The sequence below is a fragment of the Trachymyrmex cornetzi genome, unplaced genomic scaffold, assembly GCF_001594075.2.
Source record: "Trachymyrmex cornetzi isolate Tcor2-1 unplaced genomic scaffold, Tcor1.1 scaffold891, whole genome shotgun sequence".
In the NCBI taxonomy this organism is placed as follows: Eukaryota; Metazoa; Arthropoda; class Insecta; order Hymenoptera; family Formicidae; genus Trachymyrmex; species Trachymyrmex cornetzi.
Window position 1 is genome coordinate 27,784 of NW_017300235.1, and position 16,455 is coordinate 44,238.

At 33.8% G+C, this 16,455-nt stretch overlaps 1 protein-coding gene across 1 annotated transcript in view; it reads left to right on the top strand.

Moving 5' to 3' along the window:
- The window catches only part of LOC108769331 (uncharacterized), a 17,248-nt gene extending 4,205 nt beyond the window's left edge, over positions 1 to 13,043 (top strand). Inside the window, exons 2-5 of the mRNA XM_018520242.1 lie at positions 6,798 to 7,067; positions 12,296 to 12,397; positions 12,484 to 12,642; positions 12,975 to 13,043. Of these exons, the coding sequence (XP_018375744.1) occupies positions 6,798 to 7,067; positions 12,296 to 12,397; positions 12,484 to 12,642; positions 12,975 to 13,043 (600 nt within the window). The remainder of the gene's footprint in view (positions 1 to 6,797; positions 7,068 to 12,295; positions 12,398 to 12,483; positions 12,643 to 12,974) is intronic.
- The last annotated feature ends 3,412 nt before the right edge of the window (positions 13,044 to 16,455 follow it).

Genomic DNA, 16,455 nt, shown 5'->3' on the forward strand with positions numbered 1-16,455 from the left:
TTAGGCGGAAATTTTGACGCTTCGAAAAAAATTTTATCTTTAAAAATAAAATGCGCAGGGGGGTGGCTGATTTGAGAAAGAATGCCCCATATATATATACATATATTATCTCATGAATAAAAAGAGGGTTGTGTTAAAACACTCATAATACACATGTCATAATTATCAGTACCGTTCCTTATCTACCTATCAACGACGCAGCTACATAACAATTGGCGATGAGGACGAAAGAAATACTATATAAGCAGCGGCTAACAAGTTGATTCGACAACGCAATGGATACAACACAACTTGAAAGGTTATTGGCCGTTCTCGAAAACGCCATATCTCAACAGCGGATACAGGAGCAACAAGCGGTGACTACCTCATATTCTTTAACAATATTACCAAAATTTGATCATTTTGACTCGGCACAAGAATCATTTACACAATACATTCAACGATTCGAAAATTATATGAAAATGAAAAATGCATTCACAAACGAAATGTGTGCAAAAATGCTCATAAACAGCATTGAGGCTAATAATTTTTCGCTTTTGTCGTCACTGGCAGCATCAAAACTACCGGCAGAAATTACATATAATGAAATTGTAACATTATTAGCAAAACACCTAAGCTCGAAAAAGAGCATGCTTGTTGAGCAGCACCGTTTCCTTTCGTGTTTGCAAACAGAGCAGCAATCGATTGCAGAATATGTAGCAAATTTGAAAAAGTTAACAGCGCACTGCGATTTTAAATGCGAATGCGGAAAATCGATTAATGACATTTTTCTCCGAGCACAATTCATTCGAGGCATAAATGACGCATCAATTCGAGAACAATTGCTAATAACCTTAGTTTCAGAAACAATGTTCGCACAAATATTTGACAAAGCAGTAGCTCTTAAAGCTTCGAAAATAGACAATAAAGAAATTTCGAGCTCAAACACTAACATATCAAAGGAAATCAACAAAATCTCATATTCACGTCGTAATAGAGCAAAATCGGCAAATCGGAAATCAACAGGCAATAATTATCCCCGCCATCGTTCAAATTCAAGATACAAATCAAAATCGAAACTAAATTATCAGGAATTAGGAATCGATGAATGCTGTTTTCGCTGTGGGAAGTCTAATCACCAATCCCAACAGTGTTATATAAACAAGAACCTGCTATTTTGTAATGCATGTCAACGGAAAGGCCACATCGAAAAGGTCTGCATTAAAACACTACTTCAACAGAAGAGCAAAAGCCAACAAATTGCTTCGAATTATAAACCGGCTAACCAAATCGAAGAGAGCCAAGATGACATCAACTATCTTGATGTCAATAACATTATCGACATCTTCGGGGAAGAATGGATATTAGGAAATAATTCTGATAAGTACTTTGTCAATGTCTTAATCGAAGAAAAAGTTCAAAAATTCGAAGTTGACTCAGGAGCAGGATTAACATTATTACCAGAATCAGCACTAAAGAAATTAAAACTAAAGTCAAAAATCCAAAAAACAGCGTTACAATTTAGATCTTAATACGTCAGAAATATTCGTACCGCTTGGATACATCCAAATCCAAGTTGAATACAAGGGGAAGACATCAAATGAAATCGCATACATAGTATCTGATAAATTTTCTCCACTACTGGGGCGTGATTGGATTAGACGCTTGAACATCGAACTTAAAGAAATTGATAAAATAACTATAAACAACATAAATCAAATAAACTCAATCGACATATCGAATATGGTTAAAGGAATCGAAGAACGTTATAAAAGGATAATTACACCGGAAGTAGGGACTATACCCAAATTCTCTTGCTCTCTGAAATTACGACCGAATTCGAAACCTTTATTTATCAAGGCAAGAGAGGTACCTTATGCACTCAAAGAAAAAGTCGAAAAAGAACTTATCGATCTGGAAACAGAAGGAATAATAACGAAAGTAGAATCCAGCGACTGGGGATCACCGTTAGTTGTGTTGATTACAAGGTGGCTGTAAATCCCCAACTCGAATCCGCTCACTATCCAATTCCAAAAGTCGAAACAATTTTAAATAATCTCAGGAACTCAAAATATTTTTGTACGATCAACCTATATAAAGCTTACTTACATGTTTTGATGGACGAAGAAAGCAGGAAGATACAAACCATTTCTACACAAAGAGGAACGTATCTCGTAAATCGGCTGTCATTCGGTATTAAAACCGCCCCAACCGAGTTCCATCGAATCCTGGATCAAATCTTAACCGGACTGGACGGTGTTATTACATACTTCGATGACATCATAATTCATGGAAGATCAATCGAACAAACACACCAACGATTAATCAAGTGCCTCAACAAACTGGAAGAATATAATTTGCACATCAATCGTCAAAAATGTCACTTCTTTAAAGAAGAATTATCGTATCTGGGATATATTATCAGTTATAATAAAATAGCAAAATGTCCAAAAAAGATTGAAGCCATAACGAGCATGAAACGACCTACAAATCCAGAGGAAGTAAGACGATTTCTTGGTATGGTAACATACTATTCAAAATTCATGCCCAACACATCAACTATTACTTACCTGCTACGATGTCTACTCCGGAAGGGAGCAAAGTTCAGATGGACGATCGCTTGTGAAGCAGCTCTCATGAAGTTAAAAGAAGAAATCGCCAGTAGCAATGTTTTAATGCCGTTCAATCCAGACTTACCCCTCACACTTGCTTGCGATGCAAGCCCCACAGGAATCGCAGCGATTCTGTCACATATCGTCAATGGAAGAGAACGACCGATTGCGTTCGCTTTGAGATCACTAACATCAGCAGAGCAAAATTATAGTCAACTGGACAGAGAAGCGCTAGCAATAGTCTTTGCTGTCGATAAATTTTTTATGTACACCTATGGTCGGAAATTTGATCTAATAACAGATAATCGTCCGTTGACTCATATTTTTAAGCATAACACGACTCTACCACGGATAACAACAGGCCGGCTCTTAAGATATGCTACGTTTCTACAAAGTTTCGATTATGTTATTAAACATCGGAAAGCCGAGGAACACATACATGTGGACTGGTTATCAAGGGCGCCCCTAACAACGACGTCTGGGAAAATAGAATCAATTTTTAATCTAGAAGTAGAAAAGCTGCGAGACCAGTCAATTAATCAGATTTCATCTATAGCATTAAATTATCAGACACTGGCGATAGAAACGAAAAAGGATGCCGAACTCTCGAAACTAAAAAAATACATACAAACCGGAGAAATTGCAATCGAAAATGATCTAATATTTAAACGGAATAGGATTATGATCCCGAAAAGTCTTCAACCAGTTGTCTTGGAAGAATTACATCATACCCACATTGGGATAGCAAAGATGAAGCAGCTAGCTCGACGCTACGCATATTGGAAACTAATCGATCAAGACATAGAACGTCAAATCATGTAAACAATGTGCACTTGTAAAGAAGAGCCCACCGAAAACATCATTCCACACGTGGGACGAGCCTCAAGAAAATTTCGAAAGATACATATCGATTATGCCGGACCATATCAAGAATATTATTTTTTGGTGGTGGTCGATGCGAAATCAAAATGGATAGAAGTCAAACATTCAAAAAGTGCTCCGACTACCGAATCAACCATACGAATGTTGTAAGAAATTTTCGGCTTTTATGGATTACCATGAATCATGGTCTCCGACAATGCCACTATCTTTCAGAGTGAACAATTTAAAAAATTTTGTAACGAGCTCGGAATCTTCCAAAAATTTATAGCACCAGGACACCCGGCAACCAACGGGCTGGCCGAGCGAACAATCCAAACATTAAAAACAAAATTAGCTGCCATGACAAATAAAAAAACATCCATGACTACGAAAATAAATGAGATCCTATACCGATATCGAGTAACCCCGTTATCCTGTGGGAAAACACCATCCGAACGTTACCTAGGAAGGAACCTTCGACTCAAATTAGACGCACTCAAACCATTCAAAGAACAACCTACTGTTAATATAACCACAGGAATGAAGGTACGCAATTTAAGCGTGGGAGATCGTGTTCAAGCAAGATGGATTACAAACAATAAGGCAACTTGGCGATTTGGGACAATCAAAAAAAAAATTTGACAGACTACACTACCTAATTCATCTAGATAGCGGATATACACTTAAGAGACATATTGACCAGCTCCGACATTGCTATGTGAAAGATAAAGAAGAAGAGATACCAAGAAGCCAAAAATCAAAGAATACCATGAGATTTTCCGACAGCCCAGAACTTGGTTCCAATGGAACTCAAGGGAAAGTAAACAACACTCGAGATTCAGACGACAATATCTGGGTTGACGGCGAGTTTGTGCTGGTTGACTCCATACCGGATATTGGAAACAATATCAACACGCCGGATGGAACCAACGGAGCAGTTGGAGAACAGCCAGGCCGACTAGGAGAATCAAGGGTCCAACAGCAGAACATACGCAGATCGCAGAGAAGCAGGAGAGAGCCGGAGCGATTCAAAGATTATTGCCAATACTAAACTTATTCATTATTGTGTTATTTTATTTATCTCAGCAAACTTCAAATAAGCGTGGGAGAACTGTTGTGTCCATAGATGGCGTTTTCAGATCGAAGTAATGGTTTTTAGTTGTTAGTGGGTTGATAAAAGAAAGCCCGGCCATCTTGTGTTGATTTACACACACACACACACACACGCACGCACGCACGCACGCCCGCACGCACGCACGCACGCACGCACGCACGCACACACACACACACACACACACACAGGGTGTCCGAAAAGTGTGGAAACGGTCGAATATCTCGAGAAATACACATCGGATCAGAAATCGAAAAATATACGTATTCAATGTTTTCAAAAAAGCTATGTTTTGACATCTAACATGACCCCCCAACTCCACCCGCTGTGGGTGAAAGAGAGGGTAAGTTTAAAATTTTAAATAGGAACCCCCATTTTTTATTGCAGATTTCGCTTCTTCAGAAAAAGTTACATAAATTTTACTTATTACAAACATTTTTTGATGACAGATGGCGCTGTAATCAGCGAAATTAAAAAATGAGTCTAAAACGTTTAAAATATCTCAAGAAAAATTCAAAGGATCAAAAAAATAAAAATGGACGTATTCAATGTTGTCAAGAAAGCTATCCATTGACACAAAAATTCTATCCCCCACCTACCATCCGCTGGGGGTGAAAGGGTAGGTAACTTTAAAATTTTAAGTAAGAAAACCCCCATGTTTTATTGCAGATTTCGTTTCTGCAGAAAAAGTCGTATTAACCCTTTAACGCTGAGATGTGCTGAATTTCGACATGGATTTCAACCCCTAACAATTAGCAGAAAAGAACGTAGACAAGTATCGGAAGGTCCATTTGAATGTAATAAGGTATCAGAAACGTGTTCTCGATAGTTAAACTTCGAAAACGTGTACTATATACAATTTTAATTTTTCGATTTTGAGTTCATAATGGCGCCTATAAGCTCAAAATTTTTCGAAATTTTACGTACAGCGAGTAAATTTGCAAAAAATATGCCCGAATTCGATTGAAACTTGTTACTCGGGGGTTTTTGGGATCGCTGATTACGAATGTGAAGTCAGAATCCAAAAATTCAATTTGACGTACCTATAATGGCAGACCAAGTTTTCAAAATTTGAAGTAGCGTCCTTTGCCTTTGAATATTTCGTAAAATATCGAAAAATTTTGAGCTTTTAGGCGCCATTGTGAACTCAAAATCGAAAAATGAAAATTGTACACAGTACACGTTTTCGAAGTTTAAACTATCGGGAACACGTTTCTGATACCTTATTACATACAAATGGACCTTCCGATACTTGTCTACGTTCTTTTCTGCTAATTGTTGGGGGTTGAAATCCATGTCGAAATTCAGCACATCTCGGCGTTAAAGAGTTAATACGACTTTTTCTGCAGAAGCGAAATCTGCAATAAAACATGGGGGTTTTCTCATTTAAAATTTTAAAGTTACCTACCCTTTCACCCCCAGCGGATGGTAGGTGGGGGGTAGAATTTTTGTGTCAATGAATAGCTTTCTTGACAACATTGAATACGTACATTTTTATTTTTTGATCTTTTGAGTATTTCTTGAGATATTTTAAACGTTTTAGACTCATTTTTTAATTTCACTGATTACAGCGCCATCTGTCATCAAAATAATGTTTGTAGTGCGTAAAATTTGTGTAACTTTTTCTGAAAAAGCGAAATCTGCAATAAAAAATGGGGATTCCTATTTAAAATTTTAAACTTACCCTCTCTTTCACCCACAGCGGGTGGGGGTGAGGGGTCATGTTAGATGTCAAAAGATAGCTTTTTTGAAAACATTGAATACATATATTTTCAGATTTCTGATCCGATGTGTATTTCTCGAGATATTCGACTGTTTCCACACTTTTCGGACACCCTGCATATATATATTTTATCTCGTGAATAAAAAAATGGTTGTATTAAAACACTCATAATACACATGTCATAATTACCAGTACCATTCCTTATCTACCTATCAACGACGCAGCTACATGACATCGTGTAAAACAGTACAATCATATAGATTTCGTTTCGTCCCGTAAGAAGGAATACTTCGCTTTGTGTGGAAAATTGTAATCCTATACTTATTGTGAAACTTAATTTGTTTATTTTCTAAAGCAGTGCTGTGTCCTACTTTTAACTACAAAAATTGTAGAAAATTAGTTAGGACATTTTCCCCTACAACGTATCTGAAGGGCAATAAAATTGGCGAGATGTAATCTAAACTGTACATTTACTCATTTCTGTTTAACTACAGTCATGATTCAATTGCAGTACGTAATTTACGAATTGGAAGACTTTTGCAAGCGAGCGAAACCAGAGGAGAGAAATATTTTTCATCGATACATTAACAGTTGTAAATCGATTTATATAGGCTCAATATGCGCCTTCACCGTTACCGGCTTGTTGCTTATCATCAGTCCTGTAGTAGAACCTCATCCTTTTCCAATCGATATAGAGTATCCGTTTTCTGTGGATTATCAACCTTTAAAGATTATCATTTATCTACATCACATATTACTCATATATCAAAGTTATGCGCAGGTATGCTCAAATATTTTTATCGCACTTCTATTGTGGTTTGTGTCAGCGAGATGTGATATCTTATCGAATAGATTTCGAGCCGTCACAAAATTTACCGAGTTGCGAGCATGTATAGAAGAACATCAAGAGTTATTATGGTAAATTTAGAGTTAAATATAAATAATATTATAGAAACTTCCATCTTGAAAACATTTTTTGAAAATATAAAAAATTTCTATTCTATACATATAATCAAATATTGAAATTGCAATTTATAATACTTTGTCAACAGAAAGCTTAAACTTAAGTTCAAATGGACAATTAATATACAGGGTGTCTCAGAAAATGTGACCGAAACACAGTGGGGACATAGATTGGATCAAGGGGAACGAAACAGTTTTGTACCATTTTGCAGTTGACGCAATATTTAACGAGATATTAACGTTTAAAAATAGGCGAATACGAGTGTCCGACCAGCCTACTGATCATGTACTGCTGCCGGCAGGACGGCCTACCCGGTAGAACACTCGTATTCGCCTATCTTTAAACGTTAATATTTCGTTAAATATTGCGTCAACTGCAAAAAAACACACACACACACACACACACACACCATTCCTTATCTATTAATACTTCAAAATATTGATTATAATTAATAATGTTTATATGCGATTTAATATGATTAATTCTGTTTTGTATATCAGAATTAATTAACAAGAATCTTATTTTAGACCGTACAGAGAACACAATCAATAAACTAGAAGCCTAAACCGGTCTGTGTTGGATTTTTAATGCTTTTTAATAATTTCTGTGTGAATTAATATACTAAATATGTAATTATTCAAATATGTAGTTATGGCGCGCCGAAAAGAATTTTCGAATTTATAAACGCAATCAAACTACTATAGTAATATCACAAATTAAATTGATAAGCAATTTAATAATTTGATGCTCAATCTGGCATCCTATTAGAAAGATGCTAATATATTGAAAACTTGTAAATAAATTTATTGCGAAAAATATTACCTCGGCAGGGAGTAGAACCCGGATCTCTCGTATTCTTAGCCTTTAGACTACCGAGGCTTTAGTAATACTCTTCGCAATAATCGGTATATGTACGGAAACAACATTTTTCTCAAGCGACGTAATATAAACAAATAAGAATCTTATTGTAGACCGTATATGTGAGAACACAATTGCTAAATTAGAAGTCTATACTGGTTGAAGCTGGATTTTTAATGCTTTTAAATAATTTCTATGTGAAATGAGTCTAGGTTCGACTCCCGACCGAGGTAATATTTTTCGCAAATTTGTTTTTCAGTATATTAACATCTTTCTAATAGAATGCCAGATTGAGCATCAAATTATTAAATTGCTTATTAATTTAATTTGTGATATTACTATAGTAGTTTGATTGCGTTTATAAGTTCGAAAAATCATTTTGGCATGTAGTTTGAATAATTACATATTGAGTATATTAATTCACATAGAAACGATTTAAAAGCATTAAAGATCCAGCTTCGACTGGTATAAGCTTCTCGAATTCATTAAAATATAATTAATTCTGATACAATACAGATGTTTCTTTTTATTACTAATAAAATTTAAAAAGAACATAAGTGATTATTTTTTTATATTAACGTTAACTGCAAAATTTTGATAAACATATATCATTTCAGGTATGGAAGAAAAGTTACGCTTTCTATTCGATATGTAATGTTAGCGTCATTAGCTGTCAGTACGATAGTTATTATTTTTACTGGTTGCACTTTTCTTAGCGTAAGTATAATTACTTATTTCAGTTAAAAAATAAATATTAACAGTATACTTACTAAATTCTTCAGTTTTTGTTGTAAGAATTATGTAAAACCCTGTTACAATACTTTTATTTTCTTATCATTTATGCAAGTTTATCTATAAAAGTGTTTTGTAATTCGCATATATTAATTTAAAGAACATTTCAGCATCGTTCGACAAAGCATTCTATATAGAAAACATCCCGTGTAGAAAATTATTAGGGATGTCATAAGTAAGGCTTCCTTATTTATATCTGTTAAGGCCCTCATCGGGATTTGATAGGGATGCATCAACTTTATAAATGTTTATTTATTAGGACTAACTTATAAGGGTCTGGAAAGGATTTATTAGAAATGCCAAGCGGTAGAGTATATGTGCTATACATATATGACATGTTTCTCAACTTATAGACAGTTGTTAACTTTCAGTTAAGTTAAATATCTCGCAGGGTACAGCGATCTTTTTTTCTATCAGATTCTTTCATTTTGTGTAAAAACGCGTCTACTGAACATAATTTTGATTATTGGCGTTGAGGATATTAAATTAAATAATTATCTAACTAATTTTGCTTACAATCAGTTGCTATTAGAAATGTTGATGTAGATCGATAGAGTAGCACCATCTATGGTGATCTGTTTGTACTTTTTCCTGCACCTTAATATATGTTCTATGGACTTTGTATTCTTACACGTATGTTCGAGTTGGACTGAAGAAACTTGTACAATAAAGAGTGTATTGATACGAATAATACGCGTTGTGTTGATATTCTCACAATAATACATGTTACAGTTGTATTATTTTCGTATAAGAGGAACTAATATATAGTATTCAAGAGCGATTAAAATATAATTTTTGATAGCAAGTATAATAGTAACTGACTGGATGTTCAGTTAAAATGCACAAATTTCTATCAGGATTATATTGACAGGTATATCACAACTACCCGAGTAGAAATTTGATCGGGTACACCCGATGTAAGGTCAGGTCATGATCAGGAAGTGGTAGGGTATGTCCTAGTCGGGAATTCTCCACTTAGGCCTGATCTGGGAACGGTAGGGTACATCCTAGTACGGCTTTACCGATTTGCGTCCGATACGGTGCAAATCAGGGCACCTTTCTCAATATTTTTTTAAGGTAATTCTTACATGGACCTGATTTCTTTGCGTTTATATTACCCTCTAGTCTGGTTAAACCGTCAAGAGTTATAAGTGAGGGACACCGACTGCCCCGACGAAAATTAAACGCAAAAGAAAGCGCATAGAAAGAGCAAATAAATATTTTTATTTTTTTACGCTTTAAAAAAGAAAAGTTATATATTCATAGATATAATATAATAAATAATAATATATACATTATACAGGATGTCAAGAAATTACCAGTAAATGTTTCGTACGTCGGTAAAACAGATTATACTGAGTCGAAAAGTCCTATACCATTTTGCGGTATCAGCAATAGTTAACGAGATATTAATTACTAAAAATTACAAAATAAAAGTTTTGAATAATTTTTTACTCAAATACTATGAACTTTACAGAAAAACTACAAGAGACAAAAATCATTTATTTTCTTCTCATAAAGTTTTTAGAATTTTTTCAGAATTTTTTCAGAATTTTTTAATACCATATTTTCTCATGTTGCTAAAAATAAGAAAATGCAGTACTAAAAAGTTGATAAAAAATTCTGAAAAAATTCTCAGAACTTTATGAGAAGAAAATAAATGATTTTTGTCTGTTGCGATTTTTCTATAAAGTTGATAGTATTTGAGTAAAAAATTATTCAATATCAATATTTTGCAATTTTTAGTAATTAATATCTCAACAATATCTTTATTTTAGACCGTATATGTGAGAAACACAATCAATACTAGAAATTTAAAATGCCTATTACGATCGAAGCTGGATCTTCGTTGCTTAAATAATTCAATCTTGAATTACTAATATATACTATATATGTACTTGCATATATATCATATTGTAGTCTTTTTCAAACTGCGAATTATTTTTCTGGACTAAATAAACGCAATTAAAACTACTCTAGCAATCGCGAATTAAATTGACAAGCAATTTAATAATTTGATGCTACCATCAAGCATCATATATTATAATATGTTAAAACTGTTAATAAATTTATTGCGATAAATATTACCTCGGCCGGGACTTGAACCCGGATCTCTTGTATTCTGTAAGAGCGTCCTAAGCCATTAGACCACCGAGGTCTTAGTAATATTCTTCGCAATAATCGGTACACTAATGAAACAACGTCTTTCTTTCAGGCGACGTAATCTAAACAATATCTTTATTTTAAACCGTATATGTGAGGAACACAATCAATACTAGAAATTTAATTAATATCTCATTAACTATTGCTGACACCGCAAAATGGTACAGGACTTTTCGACTCAGTATAGTCTGTTTTACCTACGCACGAAACATTTGCCGGTAATTTCCAGACACCCTGTATATAAGTTATATATTCTTTCAGATTAATAAAATAATCAATTCATAATATTTCTTGGCATTTAAAATTTAAACACAGTCAAAACTCCTAAAACCTAACCAATAATTTAGAAACATCGCCCAAGTGCTTCCGCGTATCATTTTATCCTTGTTGTTCACCGAATGTTAAATAAGGATAAAACGATATACGGAGACACTAGGGTGATGTTTCCGAACGCAGATCTATAACCTAATCTAACCCTAGCATCAATAACCTACTAATACTAGTACCTTACCAGAACTGCGTTAAAATAGTATAAGGCTCAAAAAGGGGCTACTTATAAGGTCTTGATAAGGTTTGCCTGATCAGGCGCAAGACGATACGGACGTTACATTAGCCCTCAGGGCCTGGTAGGATTTCCTCATCATTACCTGATCAGGCATCAGGGTATCCTTGTTTGGACCCTATCAGGACTCGTCTACAATTTCTACTCGGGTATACATTCATTAACATTCAGTGTTTGTAGATCATCGAAGTAGCAGTTTCCATACGATTACAGAGGTCAAGCAACGCGAATGGTGGTGCGCATACGGATAGGTGATTGTTTCAAAATACCATAAAATTAATTCTCATAATATTTCCTCATAAGGCCCTGATAATTTTTGCTTACAGGGCCCTGATAAGTTTTCCTTACAGACCTCCGATAGTTTTTCCTTATAGGGCCCTGATAATTTGTCCTTATAGAGCCCTGATAATTTATCCTTATTTTTTAGGGTCTCGATAATTTTTCCCTTTAGGATCTCGATAATTTTTCCCTTTAGGGTCTCAATAATTTTTCCTTATAGGGTTCTGATAAACAATTTGTTACATGCCATATAGGGCTCAAGTTATCTAATCTAATAGGATCCGATTAATTTTAGGGCATATGCTAATCAGGTCCTTTTTTTAACCCTAACAATTTTCTACACGAGATGTCATGTATCTATTATCATCTATTACAATCTTTTTGTTAATAGCGACAACCAATGTCAGTAAAATCAACATTTTTAATTTTCTTCATTTCGTCTCTTGCAAAAGTATATTTATGTGCATGGCCAGCCGATCATTTGTTAAATGCAGTAAGTTACGTTTATATGTATAGAAAAAACAGCTTGATACATTTAGAAATTAATAAACTAAGAGTATTCTCTCTCTCTCTCTCTAGAGCACTGATATTGCACATGCTGTATATGAATCGATATGGTATGAAGGGAAAGTTGATTTCCAAAAAAATTTTTTGCACGCTCTATTGCGTGCGCAACAACCTATAGCTGTAAACGTACCTTGCATGCTACCGACTGTTTCATTACATTATTATGCCTCAGTGAGTCATCGATTTTATCTCATAGTTTTTTGTTAATTATAAAAATACTTTATATTATTTAATAGATGTACATGTTTGAGATACTGTCATTTTTTTACTTTTATTTGGAAATATAAATAAAATATTATTTATAAATATTTATATATGTTTTTGTTAGTGTTCCTCGCAAGTAAAATCTGTTTTTTGTAACAAATACATATATAAATTAATTTTTTTATATGTCGTTTATTATTATTTATATACAAATAACAAAATTGATATAATTATTTTTATTAAACAACGTAATTGTTTAAATTATTTAAATTAAGAAGATTATATTTGCAATATTTTAGTATGTTTCAACTGCCTTCTCTTATCTGGCTACTTTTCGAATTATACTTGAAGAAAGCGGTGAGGATTAACGAATTAGCGCTAATACAGTAAGACTACATTTGTTCAAATTGTACAAATATTTTGTTTGTATAATAATTATATATTTATTAAATTTAAAGAGCGTATTTCTGAATAAAAATAAAATTGCGTTCATTGACTTCGTTTCTAAATCAAAATCATAGATTGACGTGATCATCTTTGCACAAAAAATCATCATATATAAGCTGTGTTTCATTTGAAAGTTGAAATTCCAGTCCTAATGAGTATAAAATAATTTATTTTGAATAATTAGTTTGTAAGATATATTTTCTGTTACATTTAAACATAATATTGACTTTTCTTTAAAAATCAATCATTGTTTTTTAAGTAAAAACAATCATATGTGCAAATTACGGTATTTTGATTCAAAAAATAGTGATTCAAAATAAATTACGATGAATACTTATACAGAAAAGCAGCGTCACCTCCAATGACCATGATCTTGACATATGTTGACCCTGAGTGATTTCCAACAGATTTTAGGTGGCGGTCGCTGTTCGTTAAAAAGTTATTAACAAAAAAAGTTTGAAAAATGATGTCTCTCTTCTACTAAAGAAAACATAAATTTTTTGCTTTAAAATATATTTTACGACCTTCCACGTGAAGCGAAGGCCATCTAACACTACGATATGGTGAAAGTCGCTTCGCGTGGAAAGTCATGTGCTCGGACGCACCTCTACGTGCGCCTGCCCAGATAGAAAAATACTAGCGTATGCTAGCAGTATGCCAGCAAACTTGATCATGACGTTACAGCAGATATCAAGCTGCTGCTTCCTCATTAAGCTTAGTTTCTATCAGCATAATCTGCATAGAATGACTGTAGAAATGCAATAGAAATTGAGCATTCTTTGCTATAAGTATCGTGACATACGTAGCAAATATTGAGCAAAGTTTGCCATTTCAAATACTAAAAGCAAAAAGACAGCAGAAATTAAGCATGATTTGACGTCACATTGTGACAGCGAAATCGTGACGAGACTACGGCACGAGTTACTATATCAAATACTGACAGCAAAACTACAGCAAAAATCTAGAGTCCCTATTAGGGACTCTACAAAAATCGAGCACGGCCTGCCGTCATGACGTGATTGCAAAAACGCGGCAGATATAGAACGTGATTTTCCTTATCAGTTGATGAAAGCAAAAACGCAACAGAAATCGTATATAATCTGTCGTCACATGTACTGACAGCAAAACTACAGCAAAAATCGAGCACAGCCTGCCGTCACGGCGCACGACGTGACTGCAGAAAACACGCATAATAAATATAATTTATATTATACATTTAACTTTTATTAACTAAATGCATTTTTATTAAAGAAGTACATTTAATCAGAATAAGATTTTACTAAATAGAAATTGTATTTTTAATTTTTTTGTATCTTAAATAGTGTTAATAAATGAATTATTTTCCGTATTGAGAGAACTGTTGCTCGATTTAAAAAAAATCAATTTAATATTCAGAATTCTCTATAGGAATTGTGTCAGAAATTAAATCGATAAGAAAATATTACACATTTTTATTTTCACTAGCCGCGTTATGTAGTCTTTATATTTGCCCGTGACAGAAATTTAAATACGAGATAAATATTGATAGATACGTCGTCTATCGTTAAACGGGAAAACTATGTATAAAATGTGACGACAGATTATGCGCGATTTCTGCTGCGTTTTTATCTTCAACATCTGATAAAGCAAATCGCAATATATATATATGCTGTGTTTTGGACAGTCACATCGTGACGGCACACTGTGCTCGATTTTTGCTGTGATTTTGCTGTCAATATTTGATATAATAAGTCGTGCGGTATTCCTGCTGCATTACCGTTCTCACGATGTGAGAGCAAATTTGTCAGATTTCTAACTACATTTTGCTAATTTAATATGACATCATGTCAAATCTAGCTTTTTGGTTTATTTTTTGTTTATATATTGTGCCAACATATAATGTATGAATTTTGTTTTATTTATGCCGAATATATTTTGCTCAATTTTTCTAGCATTTTTTAAAGCATGTTATGATGCAGTGTCTTTAGAATTTTTGCTGTATTTTTGTTAACGCTAGTTGAAATGACAGATAGTGCCCGACTGTTGCCCGATTTTTGCTAACATAATATATAGCATACATTTACAGTGCGTGCTTCCGACACGTCTGGCTATCTGGGTGTGTAACCGATAAACTTATGTACGCTAGTAAGACATGTAAGATTATATGTATAAGACCAGTCCTAAAGGCTTACACTCTGTAATTTTTGTTCAATAAAAAAAAGTGTGCCACGAAGCAAAGGGAGAGGTGGGATGGATGGAAGTTGCTTTGCGTGGAAAGTCGTACACCTCGAAGCAGGGAAGTGGGTGGTGAGGTAGAAGTTGCTTCGCGTGGAAAGTCATAAAATATATTTTAAAGCAAAATTTTGTTTCGTATAGTAAAAAAGAGATATCACTTTTCAACTTTTTTTGTTAATAACTTTTTAAGGAATAGCGGCCGCTACCTAAAACCTATTGACGGTCACTCATGGTACATATTGACAACATATGTCAAGGTCAAGGTCATTGGAAGTGGCACCCTTTTTCTATATGTACATTTATCCTATATTTTACTTTTTAGCATTAAAAAATAGATAAACTTTTTTATTTTATGACATCTTACAATTAGGTTTAAGTGTTTGTAATAAATAATAATATGATTTAAATGAGAAATATGAATAATATTAATAATATTGCGAAATTATATAAAATCTCAGTGCGATAAATAGATAGATAGTATAGTTTATTGGCCAACCTTTCAGTATACAGTCATTTTACATTTCAATGAGCATTGTAGATGGCGCTTAGGCGTGGTTACATGAATAAAAGGTTTACATATTAATAAGTAAATTTGAAACTCAGTACAAAATTCGTTCTTATAGTGTATAGATTTATTTACATTCTGAATAAAAATAAAAATATATAAAAACTAAACTCTATAATCTAAAGGTTTGACGGAGCGTCACAGATCAATACTTACTTAATTGCTAGTTAAGACTAACCGTAAATATTGCACAACGAACGCGCGATTAAATATCTAATTTACAGTCGAAAATATAATCTGCAGTTATTATTTGGATTTCCTTAGTTTTTCGTCTTTTGAGTATTTCCTTAATATCTATCGGGGTTCTTATGTTTAATTTAAAAAATTTTTTTACCATGGTTTTTCTCCCCTCACAAAATTTGGGGCATTTCCATAAGACATGTTCGGTGTCCTCAGGGCCCTCTTTGCATGAACAGCAGTCACTATTTACTATATTAAACCTGGAAAGACTACTTTTGAGAGAGTTGTGACCACAACGCAAGTGATTAATAGAAACTATAGCTTTTCTAATCAAGTCATGTTTAAAGAACCATGGTTTTGGGTTAAAGTTTGAA